The sequence below is a fragment of the Amblyomma americanum genome, chromosome 9, assembly GCF_052857255.1.
Source record: "Amblyomma americanum isolate KBUSLIRL-KWMA chromosome 9, ASM5285725v1, whole genome shotgun sequence".
Taxonomy (NCBI): Eukaryota; Metazoa; Arthropoda; class Arachnida; order Ixodida; family Ixodidae; genus Amblyomma; species Amblyomma americanum.
Genome location: NC_135505.1, coordinates 45,850,574 through 45,873,510, shown reverse-complemented (window position 1 = coordinate 45,873,510; position 22,937 = coordinate 45,850,574). Strand labels below are relative to the sequence as shown.

The 22,937-nt window shown below is 45.9% G+C and overlaps 1 protein-coding gene across 1 annotated transcript; it reads left to right on the top strand.

The window, feature by feature from the left end:
- Window positions 1-4,632: 4,632 nt before the first annotated feature.
- Window positions 4,633-14,128, top strand: LOC144103328 (uncharacterized). The gene is made up of 2 exons (XM_077636079.1): window positions 4,633-5,001; window positions 12,848-14,128. Exons 1-2 carry the CDS (start codon window positions 4,657-4,659, stop codon window positions 14,126-14,128), a joined length of 1,626 nt encoding a protein of 541 aa, XP_077492205.1. The 5' UTR covers window positions 4,633-4,656.
- The last annotated feature ends 8,809 nt before the right edge of the window (window positions 14,129-22,937 follow it).

Sequence of the window (22,937 nt, the reverse complement as noted above, 5' to 3'; positions counted from 1 at the left end):
ATAAATCCAAATAATTAGTCTCGCTTAAGGTAAAGAATGCTATAAAAATATTTCACAAAAACGTTGACTATGTCTGAATCATCAGAAACGGTTTTATTCTGTGCCTAACGATGAATTATAATAAAATCAATAAATTTCTGATCGTCGGAATGATATTCGAAACAGTAGGAAACTAAGCATAACCAAGATGCTCTAATAGTGCCAAAAATAAAAATCTCAACTCGTTCCAGTTAGACAGATCTGCTGTGAAATTTTCGCAGCCCTTTTATACGTTTCAAACGTATAAAAATAATCTATGCTCTCTTCCTTCCACCCCTAAAGTTATTATGTATGAGGATGACTCCAATATCTTTTCTTCAAGCCATTCAAACCCAGAAATAAAATAAACGCTGTCAATTACGATATGCTCCGCCCATCGTAATGATGAATTTTAAAACAATTATTGTTCAATGTTTATAAAAGAAAATGCTTGTTGTTCGCGCAGTTAAATATGCTTGGTATCTGTAAATAAACTTTTGTTCGTTGGCAGACGCAGAGATTGTCAAAGCGGAAAAATTTTTAGTTTTGTTTGAAAAAATGCCCTGCAATTTGCATGTTGATATTTTGGCAGACGAACTCAGTAAAAGAGCTGGCTATAATTTTAATAAATATCACTTATTCCTCACTAGCTGCGAGGTGCCTTATAACGCACCCTTATTTTCCAAGCTGTCCTTCTGTCGTTTCGTCTGCGACACCCCTAAAAGAAAAAAATTCATATTATTTGCTTTGCATAAAGCACGGGTAAGGATATTTGATAAATATCCACACCCACCAAAAGATATTGAACAAAGCCACTTCACATTAAATTTTGCATTTAAGAGCAAACAGTGTTAAACATCCCAAAACTGCTTCACAGAAAAAAAAAAACAAACAGATGCTCTTTACTGCATAAACCTTTTCTGCGAATCCCGTGCGGAATTCATTAGAATCTATACAACAGCACACCCCCCCCCCCCCCCCCTCAAATGAGAACGTATAATCGACGAGAGCATAAGAAACTCGTAGCCTTTTAAAGGATATACTCGTATTTTCCGACAGGCGTGTGACTGAGGTCGGTGAGTTTTGTTAGCAACATCAGCAGTTACTCGGTGCCAATATCCCTAAGAAAAATGGTTAAGCCTCTGTTCTTTGAAAATAACATAAAATTCACTTACGCTTCTGGTCTTTGTATTCTAAATTTGTATGCATACTTATGTAAGTGTATCCTGAGGGACAACTGCATCATTCTCGTACCTCGAAATTTTATAAATACATTGCATTGTTGGGAGCTTCTGACAACATTTACAGAACTTTGTTATCACTGACACAGTACTATCAATCCCGCATTTGGATTTTTTCGCACCTCCTGTTTATTAACACGACAGCGTTAAGGAGCTCTTGTCGCAGAAAAGCCGGTGTCGTCGGCGTCGGCGTCTTTGACCGTGAGCGAAAATTGGCGCATCTCGGTGGACACCTGCACCGCGCGTAAGAGAAGGGATTTTAACGCGACAGCGTTAAGGATTGATTGGTTGATGGATTTATTGATTGACTGATTTATTGATTGGTTGGTTGATTGATTGGTTGATAGATCGATCTATTCATTGATTTATCATTGATTGATTGACTGGCTGATTGATCGATCGATCAATCAATGGATAGAGCGATTGATCGATTGATTAGTTTGTTTATTGAATAATTGATTGATCCATTGATTGTTCGATCGATCGATCGATTGATTGATTGATTGATTTATCGATTGATCGATGGATCGATCGATTGATTGATTGATCGATCAATTTTTCTTTCCCTTACGGCGCGATCCGGGTGTCCAGCGAGAAATGTGAAACAGATGACATTTCCCTTAAAAGCAACTGTTAATTTCACTTTCCTTCCCTTACGGCCCGGTTCGGGTGTCCGCCGAGATATCTGAGACGGGCGTCTTTTCCTTAAAGTATCCAACTGGCCACGCGTCGCGCCGATCGGGCGACAGAGTTCTGTGTACTCCTCGGCAACCCTGCGACACGCTGTCGCGTCTCACTCTTAAAGACGAAGCTTAAGCGTCCTCGAATTTTTGAAGCGAAAAGCTTCAATACGCTATTAAACACCGCGCTTCACGCGAGCCGGCGTATGTAGGAGTACGAGTGACGTCACGCACGGCGCAGGTGGCCGCCACCGACTCTTTTGGAGCGAAAAGCTTTACTACGCGGGTCGTAGCCGAGCTTCGCGTGAGCCGAACTGGTGAGTTATGCGCATGCGCGAAAACGAGGGACGTCACGCGCCGCGCAGGTGGTCGCTCCTCGCCGCCGACTCCGTCGCCTGACTTTTCTGCGCAGTCGCGCGCAACTGCACATGTGCGTCATGTGAATGCGCAACGAGGCTATGCATGCGCAAGGAGAGTGCAGAAAAGCTGAGAAACTAAGTTCGTCCGATCCAGAAGTACTCGCTTGGGAGTTGGCTGCACAACAGCGAAAAAATAATAAAGCCAAAGCTGAATGTGCAGCGTAAACACCAGAACAACGGGAAATACGCCTTGCTAAATGACGTGGGAAAAAAGCCGAAAAGCGTGTCTTGGCCGCATTTTCACGAAGCAGGAGCCGAGCGAGTGAGGAAGCGGGAACAAGAGTCAGAAAAGGAAAATCCCAAGACCCGATCTTACAACGACCACGTGGTACGAATGGTTTTTCGCTTGTATATCCAGGCTTAACGAGAGCTAAGCCGCTGCCTAATTTTTTTATATCATACTTTCAAATATAACTTACGTGCTTATCACTTTCGCTTTCAATGCTGTTCAGCTTGCCCTCAGTTATTTTTTTCCTGACCCGGCTATTGTGAACAAATCTTACGCAAATAGTTGTTAAATTTCTCTTCTACCAAACTGCCTAAGGGCCAAGAGGCACTTAAATATAATTCAACGTTTTCTCTTTCTCCTTTCTAGGTCTTAAAAAGGAGGCAGTCAATCAAATTTAAAAAAAAAATATTCTCCTCTCAGTTGACTGGATGAAGAAAAAATGCACGCAATAAATAATGAAAACAAATCGAAGAGCGTTTGAGATATATCAATAATTTACAAATAAATGTAACGAAATTGTCCCGCTGCTTTTCGAAGAGTGTTTCGGAAACACCGTACTCTGATGTCGTGATAGAAGCTGCTGCTGCGACCAGTCAACGGCGTGGAAAGCTCAGTGAGGTGATGGTTTCCGTTCATGGGGCAGTCTTTTTACTTCTTATATGGCCTCAATATTGCAGGTAGAAAGCAGTCTCGAGCCGTGGCTATCTAAACGTTGCTGGATGCTCCATGCGTGACGCCATAATTGTCATCTTGCTGCCCACTCAGATGTCGTACTAGTTCATTCACTGCCGCCAGCAGTAACAAGTTAATTTTCGCTCCTCTTCTGATTTTGGTCACAGAGTGCAATCAGCATTAAGACTTCCCGGGTTCGACCCCGACTGCTGCGGCTGCGTTTTTATGTACGGAAAAGGCTAAGGCGTCCGTGTGGTGTGCGATGTCAGTGCACGTTAAAGATCTCCAGGTGGTCGAAATTATTCTGGATCCCGCCACTACGGCACCTCTTTCTTCCTTTCTTCTTTCACTCCCTGCTTTATCTCTTCCCTTAAGGCGTGGTTCACGTGTCCACCGATGTATATGAGACAGATACTGCGCCATTTCATTTCGCCCAAAACTAATTATTTTTATTGTTATCATTATTATTAATATTATTATTGCCAGATTCCACGGAATCGCAGTGTCCTTCTTTTTTGTCCTTTTTGATTGTCTGTGGAAGTAAGCCCCAGAAAAACACTGCATCAATGCACCACAAAACTGATTGATCGTTTCTGGTTTGCCGCAGAGGCGAGAGTTCACCGAGCATGGCCCAAAAGTCCCCTTGGTGCGAAGCCAGGCCTTGATGGGTAGAGTTGAAAGGGGGAGTTAAAAAAGATTATTGCAGCTGATTGAGTATACATCCTCTGCACTCGCTTCAATACACTAGAATTCACACAACTACGGTAAGACTGCGAATACACGACTAGAGAGACTAGATTCTATTCGTACTTTTGTCGCTGCCGCGTCGCTCGAAATTCAATAGAGGCGAAATTTTAGAGGCCCCTGTAATGTGCGATGTTAGAGCATCTTAAACAACCCCGCGTGGTCAAATTTCCCAAGCCCTTCACTCTGGCATCCCTCGTAGCCCTGAGTCGCTTTGGGACGTTACTTTTATACATCATAAACCAGTGCTTTTGTCGTCTGCCTTTACGACAAAGCCAAACACGCCTTGTGTTAGACTCCACCGCACTCTCGTTGTTGTTTGCCTCACCGTACTCTTGCGCTGTGCATTGCAGAGCGTCGTCTTCATCAACTTCCATCTGCTCCGTCTGGCGGCACTGCCCGCTGATCGTACTGTTCTGAGGTGCAGAAATCCGGGAACTCGCACTGATTCTAATGCAGTGAACATAAAGTTCATGAAATAAACCGCATGTTCAACTCCATGCTAATCGCATGAGGGCAGCACTCGAGCGAGCCCTAGAAGCGCCGTAGGCATCTGTTGCAAAGAGAGGGCGCTGGCCTCGCATACGGTGCACGTACTCCTCGAGGCCTGTGTCCAGAAGAAGAGGAAAGCAAACAGGAAGAAGCCTCGGGCCATGGCAGAAGACCTTCATTCGACCCTTGGCAGTGGCCGCCAGGTTTCCCGAGCTTCTGTCTTGCGGAGCAAGGAGCTACAGTCGGCAGGCGCCTTCATTGGCTGCGCCTGTGGGGTGTCCTTGGTAGCGGCCACTGCAGCCCTGGTCTGGCTGACCGGTAACTGGGCTGCCAAGCGGGACAACGCGAGCCACACAGAGACACCGTTCTGCTGCCCAAAGGAGGCAGCCAGGCTCTTTGCCGTCATCGACAGTAGCCAGGAGCCCTGCACAGATTTCTTCGCGTACATCTGCAAGAACGCCATCGAGCACGACTTCGTCCAGCACGACGTGGTCAGCGACATGGTGGTGAGCCTTCTTTTCGCGAAGAACGTGCAGGCTTTACAATCAGTAAGCACTCATGGGTTCCTCTGGGGGTGCACCGGGGAAAAATGACAACACAGTGAGTGACGAAATGGACGGCTCAAACGCTGGACTGGCAGATACTTTCTCTTTCTGTTGTCATTTTCAACGCTGCTGTACACGTTTGCAGGGACGTGCCTTCAGGCACCCCTCGAAATTTTCCCATTCCGTCGACGAGGCTAATGGCATTAAGTGCTTCGCATTCATAAATTACAATAAATTAATGGGTAAAATTTCTGGTGCTTATTACGACTGCTTTCCACTTGTTACGCTAAAACGACCTGAAAAAGCTCGAAAGCCATGGGTTACCACCGACATGCTAAAGCTTTTTAGAAAACAAGATCGACTGTATGCTATGTTTCTGCAAGCCAGGAACCTTGACGCATTAAAACTTTATAAAGAGTACCGAAATTTTGTCAACAAAGAATTACGTGCAGCGAAAAGGAGTTATCATGAAAATCTTTTCCACTCCTCGACTGGCCGATCAGAGGTGATATGGAGGATGTTGAGTCTTCTGACCAGAGAGCCAACCTAAATAGCCTCGAAAGTAACGTTAGATAATGTAGAATTAACTGGGTTGATCTAGCCAATGCCTTTAACGATTACTTCCTTTCAGTTGCACAGGCAGGAAACACTGCCGCTAATTTCTGTTACATTGAACCAAATTCCGGCCACAGTAGGTTTTTGAAGCCCGTCACTATTGATGAAGTTATTGCAGCATTTGTTTCGCTCAGAAATAGCAAGTCAGAAGATGCTCTTCGTTTTCAAATCACACCAGTTAAATATGTTATTGATGTAATAGCACCCTATTTGATGCACAGTTTTAGTGCCCGCCTGTCGTTCGGTCGGTTCCCTCGTAACATGCAACTCGCAAGGGTTACCGTGATCTATAAGAAGGGCAGCCGAGATTAATTATCAAATTATCGTCCTATTTCTATTCTTCCTGTCATTCCCAAAGGTTTCGAAAAATTAATTTTACAACGCTTGATGGCTTTTTCTGAACAACATAAAATTTTAGTTCCGGCTCAGTACGGTTTCCGAAAAAATAAATCAACCGAGTTAGCTTTGCTTGCTCAAAAGGAGCTGATATTACAGAAGTTTGAAAATAAAAATATCGCTTTAGACATCTTTTTAGATTTCGCGAAAGCCTTTCATCTAATCAATCACCGTATCCTGCTTCAGAAGATGGGATACTATGGTTTACGCGGCAAAGTTCGTTCTGTAATATCCTCTTACAGGATCGCACACAGTTTGTCGATATTCAGAGACAACACTAAGCTATTAAACCGGTAGTTTCGGATGTCCCCCAGGGGAATATTTTAGGGCCATTCCTGTTTTTAATTTATGTCAATGATATTGTTAATATTGACAAATCTTCTGACTATATTATATATGCCGATGACACACGTGTGTTTTTTTTTTCTGGACAATCGAGCATCAATTTAGCCGATCGAGCAAATAGGACATTAGGACATATAAACACTTAAGCAATGGATAAAGATTTAAAGATCAATGTTGCAAAGACAAAAGCAGTCATCTTTCATCCACGTCAAAAAAGTATTTGTCTTCCATCCCTTGCAATAAACAACACTACAATTGAAGTGGTTCCTCATTTTAAAACATTAAGGGTAATTTTCTCAGAAAATATGTCTTGGGACGGCCACATTACCTACCTCTCCGGGAAGCTCTCGCGTACGAATGGCTATTTGCGTCGCTACTGTTCATCTTTTCCCATCTCAGTTTGCGTATTATTATACAATTCCCTGTTTTCCTCAGCAATGAGTTATGGTGCGCATGTCTGGAAAACCACAACGCTTGACAAAACTAATAAATTGCGGCGTTTGCAGAAACATATTATCCGCAATATTGCAAAAGTCCCTCGTCATTCACACACAGCTGAATTTTTAAAGAAATTTAACATAATTGGTATAGAGTCTTTATATTTTTAAAGAACAATCCGTCATCACAAGTCGAAAGTAATTAAGCACGACAATTCTTTAGCAGCGCTAGCCGCACTTGCTACGAACAATTCTGTGTATTGTACACGAAATCCAGAAGAGTGGAAAGTATATGTATGCCGCTCAAATTACGGGACACAAATGTTGAAATATCGTCTGCCAGCTATCCTGAACGAACTGTCCAGTGAAGATAAGCGAGATGTCTTCAGCAAATCGTTCAGGGATCTACGCAGTATGTTTCTCTGAACTTGGAAATGTATCTGGCAATATAGTGAGTTTGTTTTGTGAAAAAAAGCACAGTTACAGCGATGCGTGTTATTTTGTTCTTGTTTTTTCTTCAGTTCACTTTCCTGCCGTTCATTTTTTATTCTTAGCAACTTCTGTACACTACACTTTTTCATGATCCGGAAACCTCAAGCTTGTATGCCTTTTGTTATTTGCATTTTTCGTTTCTTTTGTACACCTTTCTGCCTTGTGGGCAGCTGCGCTTTTTAGGTTAATAATAATAATAATAATTGGTTTTTGGGGAAAGGAAATGGCGCAGTATCTGTCTCATATATCGTTGGACACCTGAACCGCGCCGGAAGGGAAGGGATAAAGGAGGGAGGGACAGAAGAAAGGAAGAATGAGGTGCCGTAGTGGAGGGCTCCGGAATAATTTCGACCACCTGGGTATCTTTAACGTGCACTGACATCGCACAGCACACGGGCGCCTTACCGTTTTTCCTCCATAAAAACGCAGCAGCCGCGGTCGGGTTCGAACACGGGAACTCCGGATCAGTAGTCGCTTTTTAGGTTTAAGTTTAGGTTTATGGAGATTTAACGTCCCAAAGCGACTCAGGCTATGAGGGACGCCGTAGTGAAGGGCTCCGGAAATTTCGACCACCTGGGGTTCTTTTACGTGCACTTACATCGCACAGCGCACGGGCCTCTAGAATTTCGCCTTCATCGAAATTCGACCGCAGCGGCCCGGATCGAGCCCGCGTCTTTCGGGCTGGCAGCCGAGCGCCATAACCGCTCAGCCACCGCGGCGGCTCTGCGTTTTTTGCTATTCACTGCCTGTATTTCATACATTCCGCGTTTTACACTGTATGCCTTGTAAGGAGCACGGGCCTCGTGAAGCCACCTTTGCCTTTTTGTCCGTGTCCCTAAGCATCTCAGGATGTTTGAATAAAACTGATTTGATTTGATGAGTGGAGCTTCTGCCCTTCCGCGGGCATATATACATAGCACCGCTGAAGATTTATCTCTCATGAACATATCTGAAAACTGTGAAAACTGTCAAAAGCGAAGGTACTAGAGACTGTTCGCGTGTTATTGTGTGGGATTTATTTTGAATTTGCTTCGAATGCTCTATGGAGACACTAATTTAACTGTAAATGATAATCAAAAATCTCCACCACCCCACTACTGGCACGGGGCAGTTTTCTGGTCAACTGTCTCGCGTGAGTGATACGAGAGTGAGCACTTAGGCCGAAAAACGAATAAGATAGGCAGGAGCACCGACTCCGCTTATATGAGGGGCTCAGTTTTGCTACATCGAATGGAGCTTGATGGAACATCTGAGTTATGGCGCCCGGATTTGCATTGGCACTGGTGCAGCATTCCCTGGTGCAGCGCGCCACTGCTCCCGCGATTACGAGGTACGTGATGCAGACGTTTCTTCTCTCTTATTCTCCAAGTACGCGCATGCGCCGGGGCATGTGTCAGGGTTGTCTGCTTCTTGGCGCTGCACTGGCGCTCTCGCCTGACTTCCCGCGTTTATCGTCTGTTTCATCCTGCTTCATACACCTCACGGGCAGCGTCGTGCATGCTTCTACAGGCGTGCTCCCCGTGCAGACGTATTTCGCGTCTGTTCATTGTCTTTCTCCTTGCTTTTCATGGAAGTTTACGTAGTGAGTTTTGGTACTTTATCAAGAGTTCGGTATTGTATATAATTTTTAACATTCGGTTTCGGCGGATCGCCTGTCATAGAGAGAGCAGTGGAGAGCACTGCATTATTTTCGGTAAACTGAGGTTATTTAATGCGCACTTACATCGCAGAACACCCGTATACAGAGTGTATTTAGGAAATTTGTGCTACTGAGCTGTGTAGATGCACCATTGGTGATAGAAAGGCGCTTTATTGCTGAGCGAACAATTTCCCTTTTTACAGAATGGTTTACAGACAACGACAAGATTGTCCTATACTGGCCTACTCTCTACGTACGCAGCTCAATTATTCAAATACGCACTGCAAAGCACGACCTTTTCACGTCTACCGTGCGGTCTCCGTACCGGCCGCCTCGTGGGTTTGTTGATGGTCTGCGCACCCCTGTCATTTTCACGGGTAAACGCAGGCGACACCCCAAAACAACGCGGGCGGTGCGCAGTGGAAGCAGTATCAGGCGAGGTGAGAAGGCTTTTTCCGTCATTGAACATACACTTTACAGAGCCGGCTGCAAGGTGGCACGTAACATCAGTTGCAAATGAAACGCGAACAAGAGAACCCAAATGCAAGCACAAAAAAATTGAGAGACGATTGGGAGGTCGGTAATGCAAAATTTGAGCGCAGCTGTTCACAGGCCACCTGCAACAGCTGGCAGGTGGCCTGTTACCCTGCTAGCCACCCTCCGGGATCTTGCCACGGCAGCAAACTTTCGTTGATCAGCTACCTTCGCACATCTTCTATCTTGATTAGCCCTTCGTTGATCTGCTGCTTGCCAACACGCCACCTGCTACATGTCAATACATGCCTGCTTACTGACGACGGCATGGAACGCAGGAACGAGCACCTAAGAGTGGCGCTCCAAAAAAAAGATATGCTAGTTCCTTGGGGAGAAATAAAAACCAGGTTTAAGAAACTTCTCATAGACAACCATTGCGCCTTCAAAAGGAAATTAACCTGCGCTAGTACTGAGCTCCACCGGCTAAGGTGAACTCGTTTTCCTTCTTGTGTTCATCTCTTTTGTTCGCGTTTCTTTTCCTGTTGGTGGTACAACTGTTGATTCATGAAAGGAAAAGTTTTTTTGAATAAAGAAACGAGTTATCTTTCGATAGAGAATAAACGATATTATACTTAGCGTTTCACTGTTAGCAGATGAAGCGGAAAGGCTGCATTTCATCTACTGCTGGCCCACTGGTCTCCACAGCATGGCCGCCTGTATAAGAGGACAGATTTATTTAAAAAAAAATTGGTGTCACAAATTGGGTGGTCCTCCCCTCTGCATGGTGGCCTTCCCGTAGGCCGGTTGCTAGGTGGCCGACCGGTGGTGCTCTTCGGCCCTTCTCGTGACCTGGAGTTGAACCTGATGGGGTACGCACCCCTCCGCGCGCAGCGCGATGTCCGTGCACACCAAGGTTCCCCATGTGGCAGAAATTATTGTGGAGCGGTTCACTAAGGCGTCTCACTCTTTTTCCTCTGTACACTCCCACCTTTCTCCCTTCCCTTACGATGCGGTTGTGGTGTGCACCGAGAAGTCAAACAGTTACCGCGCCTTTCATTTCTTAATAACCAATCGCACTCGATCTAGGCGGCCGGAGACACACCATTTCGTTTCGTGGCAGTGTGGGCAGGTGGCGTGTCCATATAGCTACTTCGGCAACAAGTATAGGGTGAAGACAAAACAAGCACAAAGCCGGATCGGTGAGCTAAGGGGAGCGGAGTTAACAAGTAGAGCTCAGTGTTAAGCACCGGGCCCACGTTGGGTGTTCGAGTAGAAAAATCACGGCCGCTATATGCTTTGCTGCGCGCCGGAGTCAGTGCTCCTGGGTAGGCTTTTGTAGCCATTGAAATGTCTTGCGAAAGTGCTGCAAAATATGTAGCAAAATTTTAAGCTCACACGTTGTTCTTCAAGCTGTTTCATTCTATGGTAAGATGCAGCACTGCGCGAAGGGGACAAGACAGGAGAAAGAGGAACGAAAACAATAATACAGGCGTTCCCATTTCACCGGTCCTGTCCCAATCGCACAGTCCTGCCTTTTATGTAGAATGAATAAGTAGTCAGCAAGAAAGTTCTACTACTTTCATTGTCAGTTTGGCCCTAATCTGACGAGCAGGTTGGGCACGCGCTCAGCTCAGCGGCTTTAACTCGTCAAGTAAGCTCAGAGCGAAACGCGGCAAATGGCAGTTTGTGTTCTAAACTTGCAGATATGTGCTCTTTGTGACCGCAGCGCCGTCCCCCTGCCGGTTCGCGCGCTATTTCAAAAGTTCAGTTTCTTTTTGAACCCACTATTTATAATGTTCTACAATTTCAAGAGCCTGGGAGGTACCGGAAGCATTTTTATTCGTAGTCTATAATTAGTTTTCCCATAGCGTGCAGCTTCTTAGCGGCATCATTCTTTACAGCACTCTATGCATTCAGTAGCCTGGCGACACTTCTGGAAGTTGATTGCCTTAACTATGATTATAAAATTTCCCGTCTGACGTAAAAACACAACAGTGAAAACAGTCGCTATGCATAGATACTTAGATTGCTTCCAGCTGAATGAAACGCGCGATTTCCAAGCTTAATCAGCAACATTCGTTTGGCTTACTAATGCGCAAGCATCACTAGGCTATGCCGACAAGGTCTTATCCGCAAAACGTGCTCGCAGCAGTTGTTAGGAACTTAGAAGAGGTAGCGTCAAACAAATGATTGTAATCGGAAGACGATAATGTGTGGTTGATGTCGGAAAATAATAATGTGGATATTTTGATTAGTTAATTAATTCGAGACAAAAATGTCCAAAAAGTGGGCGGAGTCAAGGCAACCCGTGGCGTCAAATTAAAAAAAAAACAGAAGTGTGGGCGGAGCCAACGCGTGACGCCCAATTTGCAAACGATCCGTGGCGACATGTTTGAAAACTAAAAGTGGGCAATTGATGTAACTTGATTAAGTAAGAATTTATTGTGGTTGTTGGGAAATTTGAAGAATTTACATTAGTACTTAATCGAGTTAATGATATGAGAAGAGACAAGTGAAGCAAAGAGAGGTGACGAGTGAAGCAAAGAGGGGCAAATAGAAACGAGGAGGCGTCAAAGCTTTCGCATTCCTCAAATGCGGGTTACCGCAGTTACCTCCAACGTTTTTTTCTCACGTGCCGTAAACGACGTATTAAGCTGTTTGTCACCAGTTGGACTGGGACACGTGGATTTTCGCTAGTGGTCAGGGCGCAAACTTGTGCACACTGGTGGTATGGTTAGCCCCCCGAATAAGGAAACTCCTCTCCACTCCTTTCAATGCGCTTATTCCAAAGCCCACATAAGCATGCCCACTTGCGTCACATGACCTCAATAAACCAATCCAAAACAGGTGCCCACTCTCTAATCTGTATGGGCAAAATTGCCTTATAAGCAGCAAGTAAGCGCAAAAAGCATTTATTTTACTCAGAACACCGAAGGCCAGGCCCTTTACCCCATTCAGTTTCTCATAAATGCTAGCCGGGCCTGCTCCAGTTCGTAATGCCTTTGATCAAGATCTGCATATTGGTGTTAAGAACTAAACGTCCACAATTCACAAAAAGATCCTGCAACAATAGCTTCGGAATTAAACAGGCACATGTCGACACGCGAATTGTGTCACTGCACGGCACACGACGTGATGCGTGACATTTCCTTCGGAGCAGTATTTCTTGAGCCCACCAAATTTTCAGTACTTCCTTCCGCACAAAATACGCTCCTATTATGGCTACTCTAATTTTGCTGTTGATTTCTGCGCCTCCTTTAATCAAGAAAATATAATATGTTACAGCGCTACTGTCTGCAACACGCATAGACGCTGGAGAGTACTGTTTGCGCCATACACCTTATCAAACTACTTACAATATCAACAATTTGAAACTCCGCATTGCCTTTGCGGGATTTTTTTTTTCTAGTGGGATGTCACCACCAGCATTATCAAGGGCACCCAGAACTACAGCAGTAAAGCTGCGGAGGCACTCCATGCCCTTTACACAACGTGCATCGAAGAGATATGGCAGTACGAGAGGCGCAGCAGAGGTGCCGTGGCTAGCATGCTGGAAATCGCCAACGTCACCGAGCGAATGAGTGGCGCCGACTTGCTGCGCTTAGTGCTCGCGGCCTATCAGCGATACCACCTCACGGTTATTTTTGAAATAATGGCAACAGGTATTCAGCTCACGTTCGTCAGAAGAACAATGCAGACCGTTCACTATAAAGCGTTTTGCGATGCTTCCTGCTATGCCGTCAGTCTCTCCACCCTTAATGAGCACTTCCACACTAATTACACCGCTGAGGACATCGCCAAGTGGGGCGAGAAATTCCCTCTCGCCAAGTGGAGGCACTCGCACACCTCTATGACCGAGATTTGTGAAGCTTTCGGACATATGAAAACCTCGCAGTTCAAAGAAATATTCCTCGAAAACTTCATCGACCTTGACCATTTCAAAAGATTTGCGGTGGTGTCCAAAGCTAACCTTCTCAACGACATTCAACTCCTGATTGACGCAAGGAACCAGCCGTTGTCCGTGTTCTACGTGGTCCTCCTCCTCGCTCTGGACGCCATGCGCTACATTCAACAGGACGGCCCTCTGAATTCACCCACAATGCGTAGCGAAGACGTCTGCTACAAGCACATGTACGACAGCGCCCAGCTATGGCGCGTCACATACGTAGCGGCACTCGCGACTCCCACGAAAGACCGCCAGCTGCGCAACATCTTCGAGGCCACGCGACAGGCGCTCGCTGACTACGCCCCCCTTCGGCGACTGGTGGCGGCCGGGAATGACACGGAACTCTTCATGGCCATGGTGAGCAACTTCTCTCTCCTGCTTCCTGGCGAACTGATATTCCGGGAGCCTGCCGTACCCCACATGTCCAGGCGCGGCTTCGTCCGGAACTTATTCATGGCGTTGAACTTTGAGTTCGACTCCAGCAACGAAAAGGCGCGCCAAGGCGTGCCCTGGTTTCGAGACGACGCCCAGACCAGAGTCATGGACCGCATGTTTTTTGTGAACGAGACAACTCTCTACGTGTCTTCGCTGGGTTACGGCTGGCTGAGTTCCGGCACCACTGACCCCCTGCTCGCCGACGCAGCGGTGATCGCGAGTCGCATGGCAGCCTTGCTGTGGATTAGCCTCGTTGACTGGTATGGCTGGTCGCCAGAAACAATTCTGGCGCTCGAATCGTACAGGTAATGCATTATACTCCGACGTGAAGTGAGGATGAAAACAAGAGCTGCGCAAAAAACGTCTCTTTTCACGGAGCCTGTGCATTCTGTTTTGCTTATTCGTAGTTGCGATGTGAAGCATAGGTGATACATTGAACGTTGGATGATTGAAAAATATTAGAACATTTCAATTCCAATTTGGTAATTTAGGAACGGAGGCATTTTCATATACAGCTCTTGGAAAGCCTGTTGTCGTTTGCAAAACTTGACAAACTCAAGAAAAACGTTTACCTTTGCGTTTTTAGCACCTAAGATTAAGTAATCGCTAAGCATAGCCTGTTTTACTCACTCGCCGTGTAGAATAAGTGTGCATTCAGCTAAATTCGGGCAATTATATATGCAACTCATTCCTTTGCTTCTTTGTCTTCTCGCATCTATATATCTAGGTAGAGCGTAGTAGATGGTGTGTTTACGCGTAGCAGTCGATGAATAACGTAGATCTGTTGGGTACCTCAGAGAAGTGTAGTACGCACAGCATGGCATGAAGCTACACACGTAGTTTGTGCATAGAGCAAGCTGGAAAATTGAAGGGGACACTTAAGCTCTACCTTAAGTTTGTTTACGCGATAGTTAATGCACATATATACGAAATTGGTCATTCTCAACTTTATATCCCTATGTCCCTGGGAGTCCTCATACCACTCCTTGCGCATTGCCGCAGCGATGAATGGATGCGCCACTTCCCCGCGACGCCAGGTACTGCCACCGGTGGGCCTTGTGCCACCAAAGGTGCTCTCCCCGTACCACCTGTAGCTATCAATCATTAATTTAACTGTAGCCTACCAGGCTGGTTAGTTTGTTCACATTCCGATGGGTAGGTTGTGATGTCCCACAAAGTCGCATCACCTACCTTTCCAACCTAGGTTGCTTACCAGGGCTGCCTGCCTGGGCTATCCTACGCCACCCAATTTATCGCTCAAAACGCTGACAACGCCGGCGCCGGATTTTCTGCGTAACCGGGCTTTTAACGCTATCGTGTTTATACATGAGCACACTGCCATTGCATCTTAAGAGCTCACATTTCGCTCTCTACGGCTTTAATCTATGCAGCAACAATAAAGCTGCCCTGGCTGTGTGAACCGACGTGCACCAAAACGTAACTAGGGTATACCTGGCTTCTTCTGTTAAAACTGTGAAGCATATATGTAATGGTAACTGTCACACACATTTGCTCCCCAGCGGGCTTCCACCCCGTATCATGATTCAGATTAGGGAGGTGTAGAACTAAGGTGACGTCGGGTATCCCAGCGACACAGCTAGGGCGTTGTCCGGCCTATAGCATGTCGCACGATAGGCTCGAGCTATGTAAAATCAGGTAGCCGGGATTCAACAGAACTAAATAGAATCTAACCGTCGGAGCCGCACTTGACGCGACGTAAAATGCTTTCGCACGACTTGGCGTCAAAAGCACCGTATAGTTTAAGACCAGAAAAAGAAGAGGGTCAGAAGCCACAGTAGACCCAACACCAGAGCAATCACACTACCGATCTTACAGATATGATATGGTGGTACAGTGAGGCTGTAATGTTGCAGATAATAAAAGCAGGTGGCTTCGCCGCACACACGCGCTAGCGCACCAGCTTTATTTCTGCTAGCGCTATGCCCCCCAAAAAAGCTCTAAAGTGCCTCCACGCACAGCCCCGTGAAAGTCGTCATCCGCGCATAGAAGACCTTGTCCTACGCTCTGCCAAGTGGGAGGCCGGTCGACGCCGGGGCTAAAATGAGCATCGGCACCAGATGAACAGTGCCCCGTATCCGCGAATGCCACAGCAGACAGCGAAATAGACTTTAACATAAAAGCGACGCCAGAAGAGGTGCGCGACAACGGCCACCAGCGAGTTTCGGACGCTGCTAAGCCAAGACGCGCAGGAGGACGTGTAGAGTTGATTGAGTCTTTCACATGCACAGCATTGTGCTAGACAAAGATAAAACTATTTCGTCCTTTAGCTGCAACAAGGCCATACAAGTGCGCAGTAAGAAGCAATACATAAAATATAGAAGTTGAAAAATATCCGCTGACTTTTCTACGTACCTAATACTACGTAGAGCGTCTGTTTTAACGGTAGCTGTTCAGTGCTGTCCAAGAAAAAAAATTGAAGCAGCATCGTACTGCACTCACTAAAACATTTAGCGAGGTGCATCATAAAGCAAGAATGCTTGAAAAATTCTCCGTGAACCGCCTGTAGTAGGGAGGAAATTGCAGAAACCTGTGGCCTGTAATGTTGCTAAGCGACCTCGGCGGCCGCGTTTCGACGGAGGCGAAACGCTAAGGCGCCCGTGTGCTATGCGATGTAAGTGCACGTTAAAGATCCCCTTGAGGTCGAAATCATTCCAGAGCCCTCCACTACAGCACCTCTTTCTTCCTTTCTTGATTTACTCCCTGCTTTATTCCTTCTCTTACGGCGCGGTTCAGGTGTCTACCGATATGTTAGACAGACACTGCGCCATTTCCTTTCCCCGAAAACCAATTATATATTTCTCAGAAGACTGCTAATAATAATAATTGGTTTGGGGAAACGAAATGGCGCAGTATTTGTCTCATATATGGTTGGACATCTGAACCGCACCGTAAGCGAAGGAATAAAAGACGGATTGAAAGAAGAAAAGAAGAAAGAGGAGCCGTAGTGGAGGGCTCGGGAATAATTTCGACCACCTGGTGGTCCTTAACGTGCACTGACATCGCACAGCACACGTACGCCTTAGCGTTTTGCCTCCATAAAAGCGCAGCCGTCGCGGTCGGGTTCTAACCCGGGAACTCCGGCTCAGTAGACGAGCGCCTTAACCACTGTGCCACCGCGGCGGGTCAAAAGACTACTACTAATAATAATAATTGGTTTTTGGGGGGAAAGGAAATGGCGCAGTATCTGTCTCATATATCGTTGGACACCTGAACCGCGCCGTAAGGGAAGGGTAAAGGAGGGAGTGAATGAAGAAAGGCAGAGAGAGGTGCCATAGTGGAGGGCTCCGGAATAATTTCGACCACCTGGGGATCTTTAACGTGCACTGACATCGCACAGCACACGGGCGCCTTAGCGTTTTTCCTCCATAAAAACGCAGCCGCCGCGGTCGGGTTTGAACCCGGGAACTCCGGATCAGTAGTCGAGCGCCCTAACCACTGAGCCACCGCGGCGGGGCCAAAAGACTACTGGAAAATTGGTTTTCAGGAAAGGAAACGTCGCAGTGACTGTATCAGTGAGTGTCGCAGTGACTGTGGACACCTGAACCGCGCCGTAATAAAAGGAATAAAAAGGAAATGGAAGAAGAAGAAAGAATAGCCATAGCGGAAGTCTCCGGAATAATCTCGACGACCTGCGGAACTGTGACGTGCACAAACATCGTACAGTATGCGGGCGCCTTATTGCGTTTCGGCTTCTTTTACGCAGACCGGCCGAAGCTCTGGATTTGGCCAAATGATTTCACGGCTTGGAGTTGTACATCGAGCCCTTCCGTGGTTCGTCTCAATCAGTCGCGCAACTAACGTCATTTCGATAGCACTGTTGACACTTTAAGGCTACCGAGATTAAGCCCTCCACTCGTTTTAAAATTGCTTGTCTAAAGAACAGTTCAAATGAGTAAATTTAACTCTAAGATGGTATTTGACATGATGAAAGCAGTGTTTTCAATATCTCCTGACCTACTCTTTGATTAGCTGCTCGTGAAATACATCCACCAGAAATAACAGCCACATGAGGGTCAGTTTAATGTCGTTGAACTGTGGGAGGCGGCTGACATCGTTCTTTGTCAAGTTGATAAATTGATTTCAACCGAACGTAAACGGAAATTCAGAATGATTGGTTTGCTCATGACAACTTATGCCTTCCAGTGGCTCTTCGAGGGGATATAAAGAAGAAAACGTGTATTAAAAGCAAACACATAGTGTACCGCAAAGCTGCTGCTATCTTTACACCAAAGGCAGAGCTCGCAATCATATGGGCTCAATGAAAAATCACCAAAAAAAGAGCAGAATATTAACGGAAAAATAATTTTTGATTTGGTTTATGAACACTTGATTTAATGATAGTTGAAACAATCTTCAGTTATGCATTATCAGAAGTGCAAGAAACGCATATCGGCATAGTATACGCAAATTAGAAAATAGGTCCGAAATTTCTTTTCTAATATCATGGCTGACAAATCTTTCATTGCAGACAATGCATGCTGACTACATCATCGGCCAGATACCTTGACTTCAATCATCAATTAGTAGCGCTCAAGGAAGGGCTGCAAATCGCCGCCGTTGTCGCGGCAGCAGGCACAGCCCCCGATGAGTCCATCCGATCTTCGCCTGCAAGAGCGTCGTGGTACACAGTTCAGAATGCCTGGAGCCTCTTCCGCATTTCCAGAGCACAATTCTTCTACGCGCGCTTTGCCTACTACCGTTGCACCACCTCTTACGCAAAGCCTCTACTGAATGAACTTGTCAGGGACAACGGTGACTTTGCCACAGCATTCGAGTGCCCGCACAGCAAGGTAATGAGTGAACAAGGTGAACACTGTTTGAATATTAATGCGCTGAACAGTTGGCATAGAGTGATGTAGATAGAACGTTTTCAAGCGATTACGCATGTGTTTGTAGTTTCAGATCTTTTTCAAAGATTACCTTATAGTCATTTTTCTTTTGATGAGATTTTAGATTTTTTATAAGTACAGCCTTTTGATTTCAGGTATCTGGAATAAGACGAGTTTTTGTTTCTTCGTTTCAGTTTATATCAGCTCCTAACCCTTGTTTACTATTCCGCATGCACCAATAATTTTCAATTCCACCTCCATAAATTTTGTTATTTAAAGAATGTTATATATCGTTTCAGTTTATATCCGCCGTAATCCTTGTTTACTCTTTTGCATGCACTAGGTAATGGTAATTTGTTTCATCAGTTTTTATTTCCAGAATGTTATATATCTTTTCACACGCTTCTGAGGCACTCACAAACATTGTCTGTTGATGTCGTAATTCACTTGATGGTGTCGCCGCATCCAAGTTTCAAAAACGCCATGAGTACAAATCTAAACACAGCATAAAAAGAATAATAAAGCGCGTCACCTTTCCCACTATTTCGTCAATGGTATAGCGTCTACGCTTAATAAATATAATCTGTTATGAAGCTATATGTATGTAAGTTAAACTTTTTGCGTCTGGAACATCGCAACCTCCGCTGGACTTTGTGTGGGTCTAAGAAGCAGCTTAGAGTTTAAATGCACTTCCAGGCTGAACAATGAATGTGATGTTTCTGATGCTCATCATTATCATCACTGCCAAAATTCATAGCTCACACTCAGCCTAATATTTGGCATGCGAACGTTTTGCCTGTGCCTGTGATACATATAAAAGCTCCACAGAAATTCTGAAAGGCACATAAGACTACTTGCGCACTTTGAATCCGAAAGCAACGACTTTCTCTTTTTATTTAAATTTTATTTTTATTCGCTTGAAAATTTTTGCTCTAAATTTCTATTGGCCCAGCTACCTATTTACGCGCTGTCGCAAGGCACCGCATAAACTAGGTTAATATTCATTGTACAAACAGCACAGCGGTTTTGTCGCCTATGAGTTTCGTGCTGGCCCCGAAAGCTGAAATTCCTGTCGTCAAGTTTTCTTTGGTACCACAGAGATGCCATCCATGATTTTTAGGACCACTGCTGGTGGTCAACGCTGACGCCAGGTTTTGTTGCTGATTACTTAAGCAATGATTTTGCACAGAAACGAAATTTCACAGCGGAAGCTGCCAATGGGAGGTATTCTGGGGGCATCAGCCTCAACTCGCCACATGTGCCTCTTGCATCAGAATGTATTCAATTTGTGGATGGCAATGGAACCTTTTGTCAAGGCTGGTTTGCAGTTTCGAGGTTATTATGCGTTTAGCAAAAGAAAGCATGTAAACTAAGCTTATTTTTCGGAACCATTATAAGCGTCTGAACAAAGCTCAACCACACACCTACGGTACTCTGTGGTGTGCGCCGTAAACTATCTTTTCTCAGAAGTATCGTAGTTAAAGAAAATAAAAGGCTTCCACCGTCTGGAAGACGGAGTAACGAGCGTTAGCTGTTTGGTTTACTAGACGAAGAAAGCGAAGAAGCAGGCGCCCGTTGTCCAGTTACAGCCCCTCAAGATACGTCCCAAACGGAACTTGCGTCGTTTGGGAGGTCAATGTGGGCATAGCATTCCGCTTGCGGCGCGATATGGTAACGCTTCGATTAGTACTTGCATGTATACAATGTGTACCTGTTATTTAATTACAACAACCCGTAGGGTATTATTTTCCTACCAATTTCGGTATACAACTGTCCCCAGATGGGTGCCCCTCGTTGTCGGTGGATATATAGCGGTCCCTTAATTGGACAGTTTTCGTCCCGTTGTAGGATATTTTTTTTTTGGGGGGGGGGGTGAGGGAGGAAGGGATGGGACGGCACAACCAATTTTAATGGCCGCAATATTAGATTAGAGGAAGCGAAACTATGCCGCCATTTTTCCCCTGACGTCATTCTCATTGTTCCACGCCTATCCACCATATTGCATCGAAACGGTCATCATTGGCACGTGGCAGGTGGTTGTTTCCACAATGATATTGTAGATGGCGCTACAAGTCTAAAATGCGAGGTATTCTGTTTCTAGTTACTGCCACAGATGGCGCTGTGATCTCACGGTGGTAGTAGAGGCCACGAAATCTCGAAACGTGATGAGTAAGAGCTAACGCTCTTAAAATTCATCCTGCTCCGAGGTTCGAACCCGGCACCACCACTTTACCGGAACAGTCACTCTGCCAACTGAGCTAACGGGGACGGCAAGCTTATGGTAGGCCGAGACCGAATTGAACTATAACTCCAAATCGGAGCAGTTTTCGGTCAAATGTTTTGGGGAACCCCCAAGGTAGAATAAATTTGCAATAAGAGAATAATTGCTCATTGACATTCAACCAAGCACAACTATACGGCTATATAAGAAAGTTATACAGCGTCCACTGAAAATTCATAGTTAATGAAAATTTTATCCAGGTGCAGGTTTAGGAACCGAGATCACCGTTTCTCCGGTGCAGTCACTCAACATAACTGAGCTAACCAGGATGGCTAGCTTATTGTATTTTGACGACGAATTGATGAATTGATCGGTTCGCTCATTTTGTTTTCGGGCACCTGGAAACATCAGAAGGATACTTAGCTGCTCACAGGCTGTCAGCGCTGCTTAATATCGGGAATGCCCACCAAGTGGCAGTGCTGAGTGTAAGGACTTAGTTTTCTGATTGTCATTTGCCAACTATTTGGCAAAATTGAATAAATCTACACGAACACACCCCACTCTAAGCCAAGTACAAAGCTACGTAGAGGCACGCAGTTACCGACGACTACGAGCACTCTCCCCACTATATCTTAACTACAGCAGTAGTAACAGATGCTATATTCCCTGCAGTGTCCAGTCTGTTCTTGTGACTGATAGAACAGTGGTATGAAAAGGGCACGAGCGTGTCCAGTGGCTCATTCTGAGCTACATTCGCTTTCACTTGCAGACAGTAGGAGGGCTGAAAGAGATGAAAGAGGAAAGATTGAAAAAAAAGAAAGGAAGCGGCGTCGCAACACGGCGTCATCTGTAGCGATTAGGACGGTTTTGCAACAGATACACCCGGTGACAAGGAGCCCTCGACACATTGGCCAGAGCTCCTAGATCCCAGCATCGTAGGGCCAGTATGCCTCCTCTTTCGCCATGTCTGCAGTGTAAATGTAGCTAATATTTACCACAAGGTCTGGGCATGATAGTTCAGTCCCTACCTAGAACCTACACTCACCACTTCCAAAGAATAATGGGAGGTCGTTATGCTTAGCGATGATCCTGAACGCCAATAAGGACCAGTTGCGAGGACTAACGCAGCGGCCACGACCAAAGGACTGCCGCGTTCGCCGTGGTGGCTGAGTGGTTAAAACGTTCATCTAGTGAGCCGGAGCACCTGGGTTCGAAATCCACCGTGGTGTCCGCTTCTGAATGAAGGCGAAGCGCGACAGGCGCCCGTGTGCTGTGCAATGTCAGTGCACGTTAAAGGTCTCCAGGTGGATTAAATTATCCAGAAGCCTCCACTACAGCACCTCTTTCTTCCTTCATTCTTTCACAAACGTTTTTTATCACTTCTCTTAGCCCTCTAACCCTGCTTAACCCCTTTCCCCTCACCTACCCGACAGAGCTGGGAGGCAGCCCTGCTCACCTGCTCTACGTTAGAGCGGTAAAGAGCCCTCGCGCTTGGGCCCGAGCACCCGGGGGAGCGACAGGGGTCCCGGACTAGGGTCATCTCATAGAATTTGTAAAGGGCTGACCCTGAAGGCTAGTCCTCGCTCTCCCCTGCTAATAATTATCATCATCATCAGCCTGGCTACACCCATTTCCGGGCAGAGGACTCTCCCGTGTCTCTCTAATTATCCCTGTCCTTTGCCAGCTGCGCCCAACCTGTGCCTGCGAACTTCTTAACCTTATCCGCCCACCTAACTTTCTACCGCCCTCTCGTACGCTTGCCTTCTCTTGGAACGCACTCCGTTAGCCTTAAGGACCAGCGGTTATCTTGCCATCGCATCACATGCGTTGCCCAAGCTCATTTGTTTTTCTTGATTTCGACTAGGATGTCATTAACTCGCATTAGTTTCCTCACCCACTCTGCCCGCTTCCGGTCTCCTAGCTCTCGCCTATTTTTTCCGTAGCTCGCTGAGTTGTCCTTAACTTAAGCTGAACCCTTTTCGTTAGCATCTACGTTTCTGCCCCGAGTACCTGAGTATCCCTAAGATACAGCCTGCTTCTCCCGCCT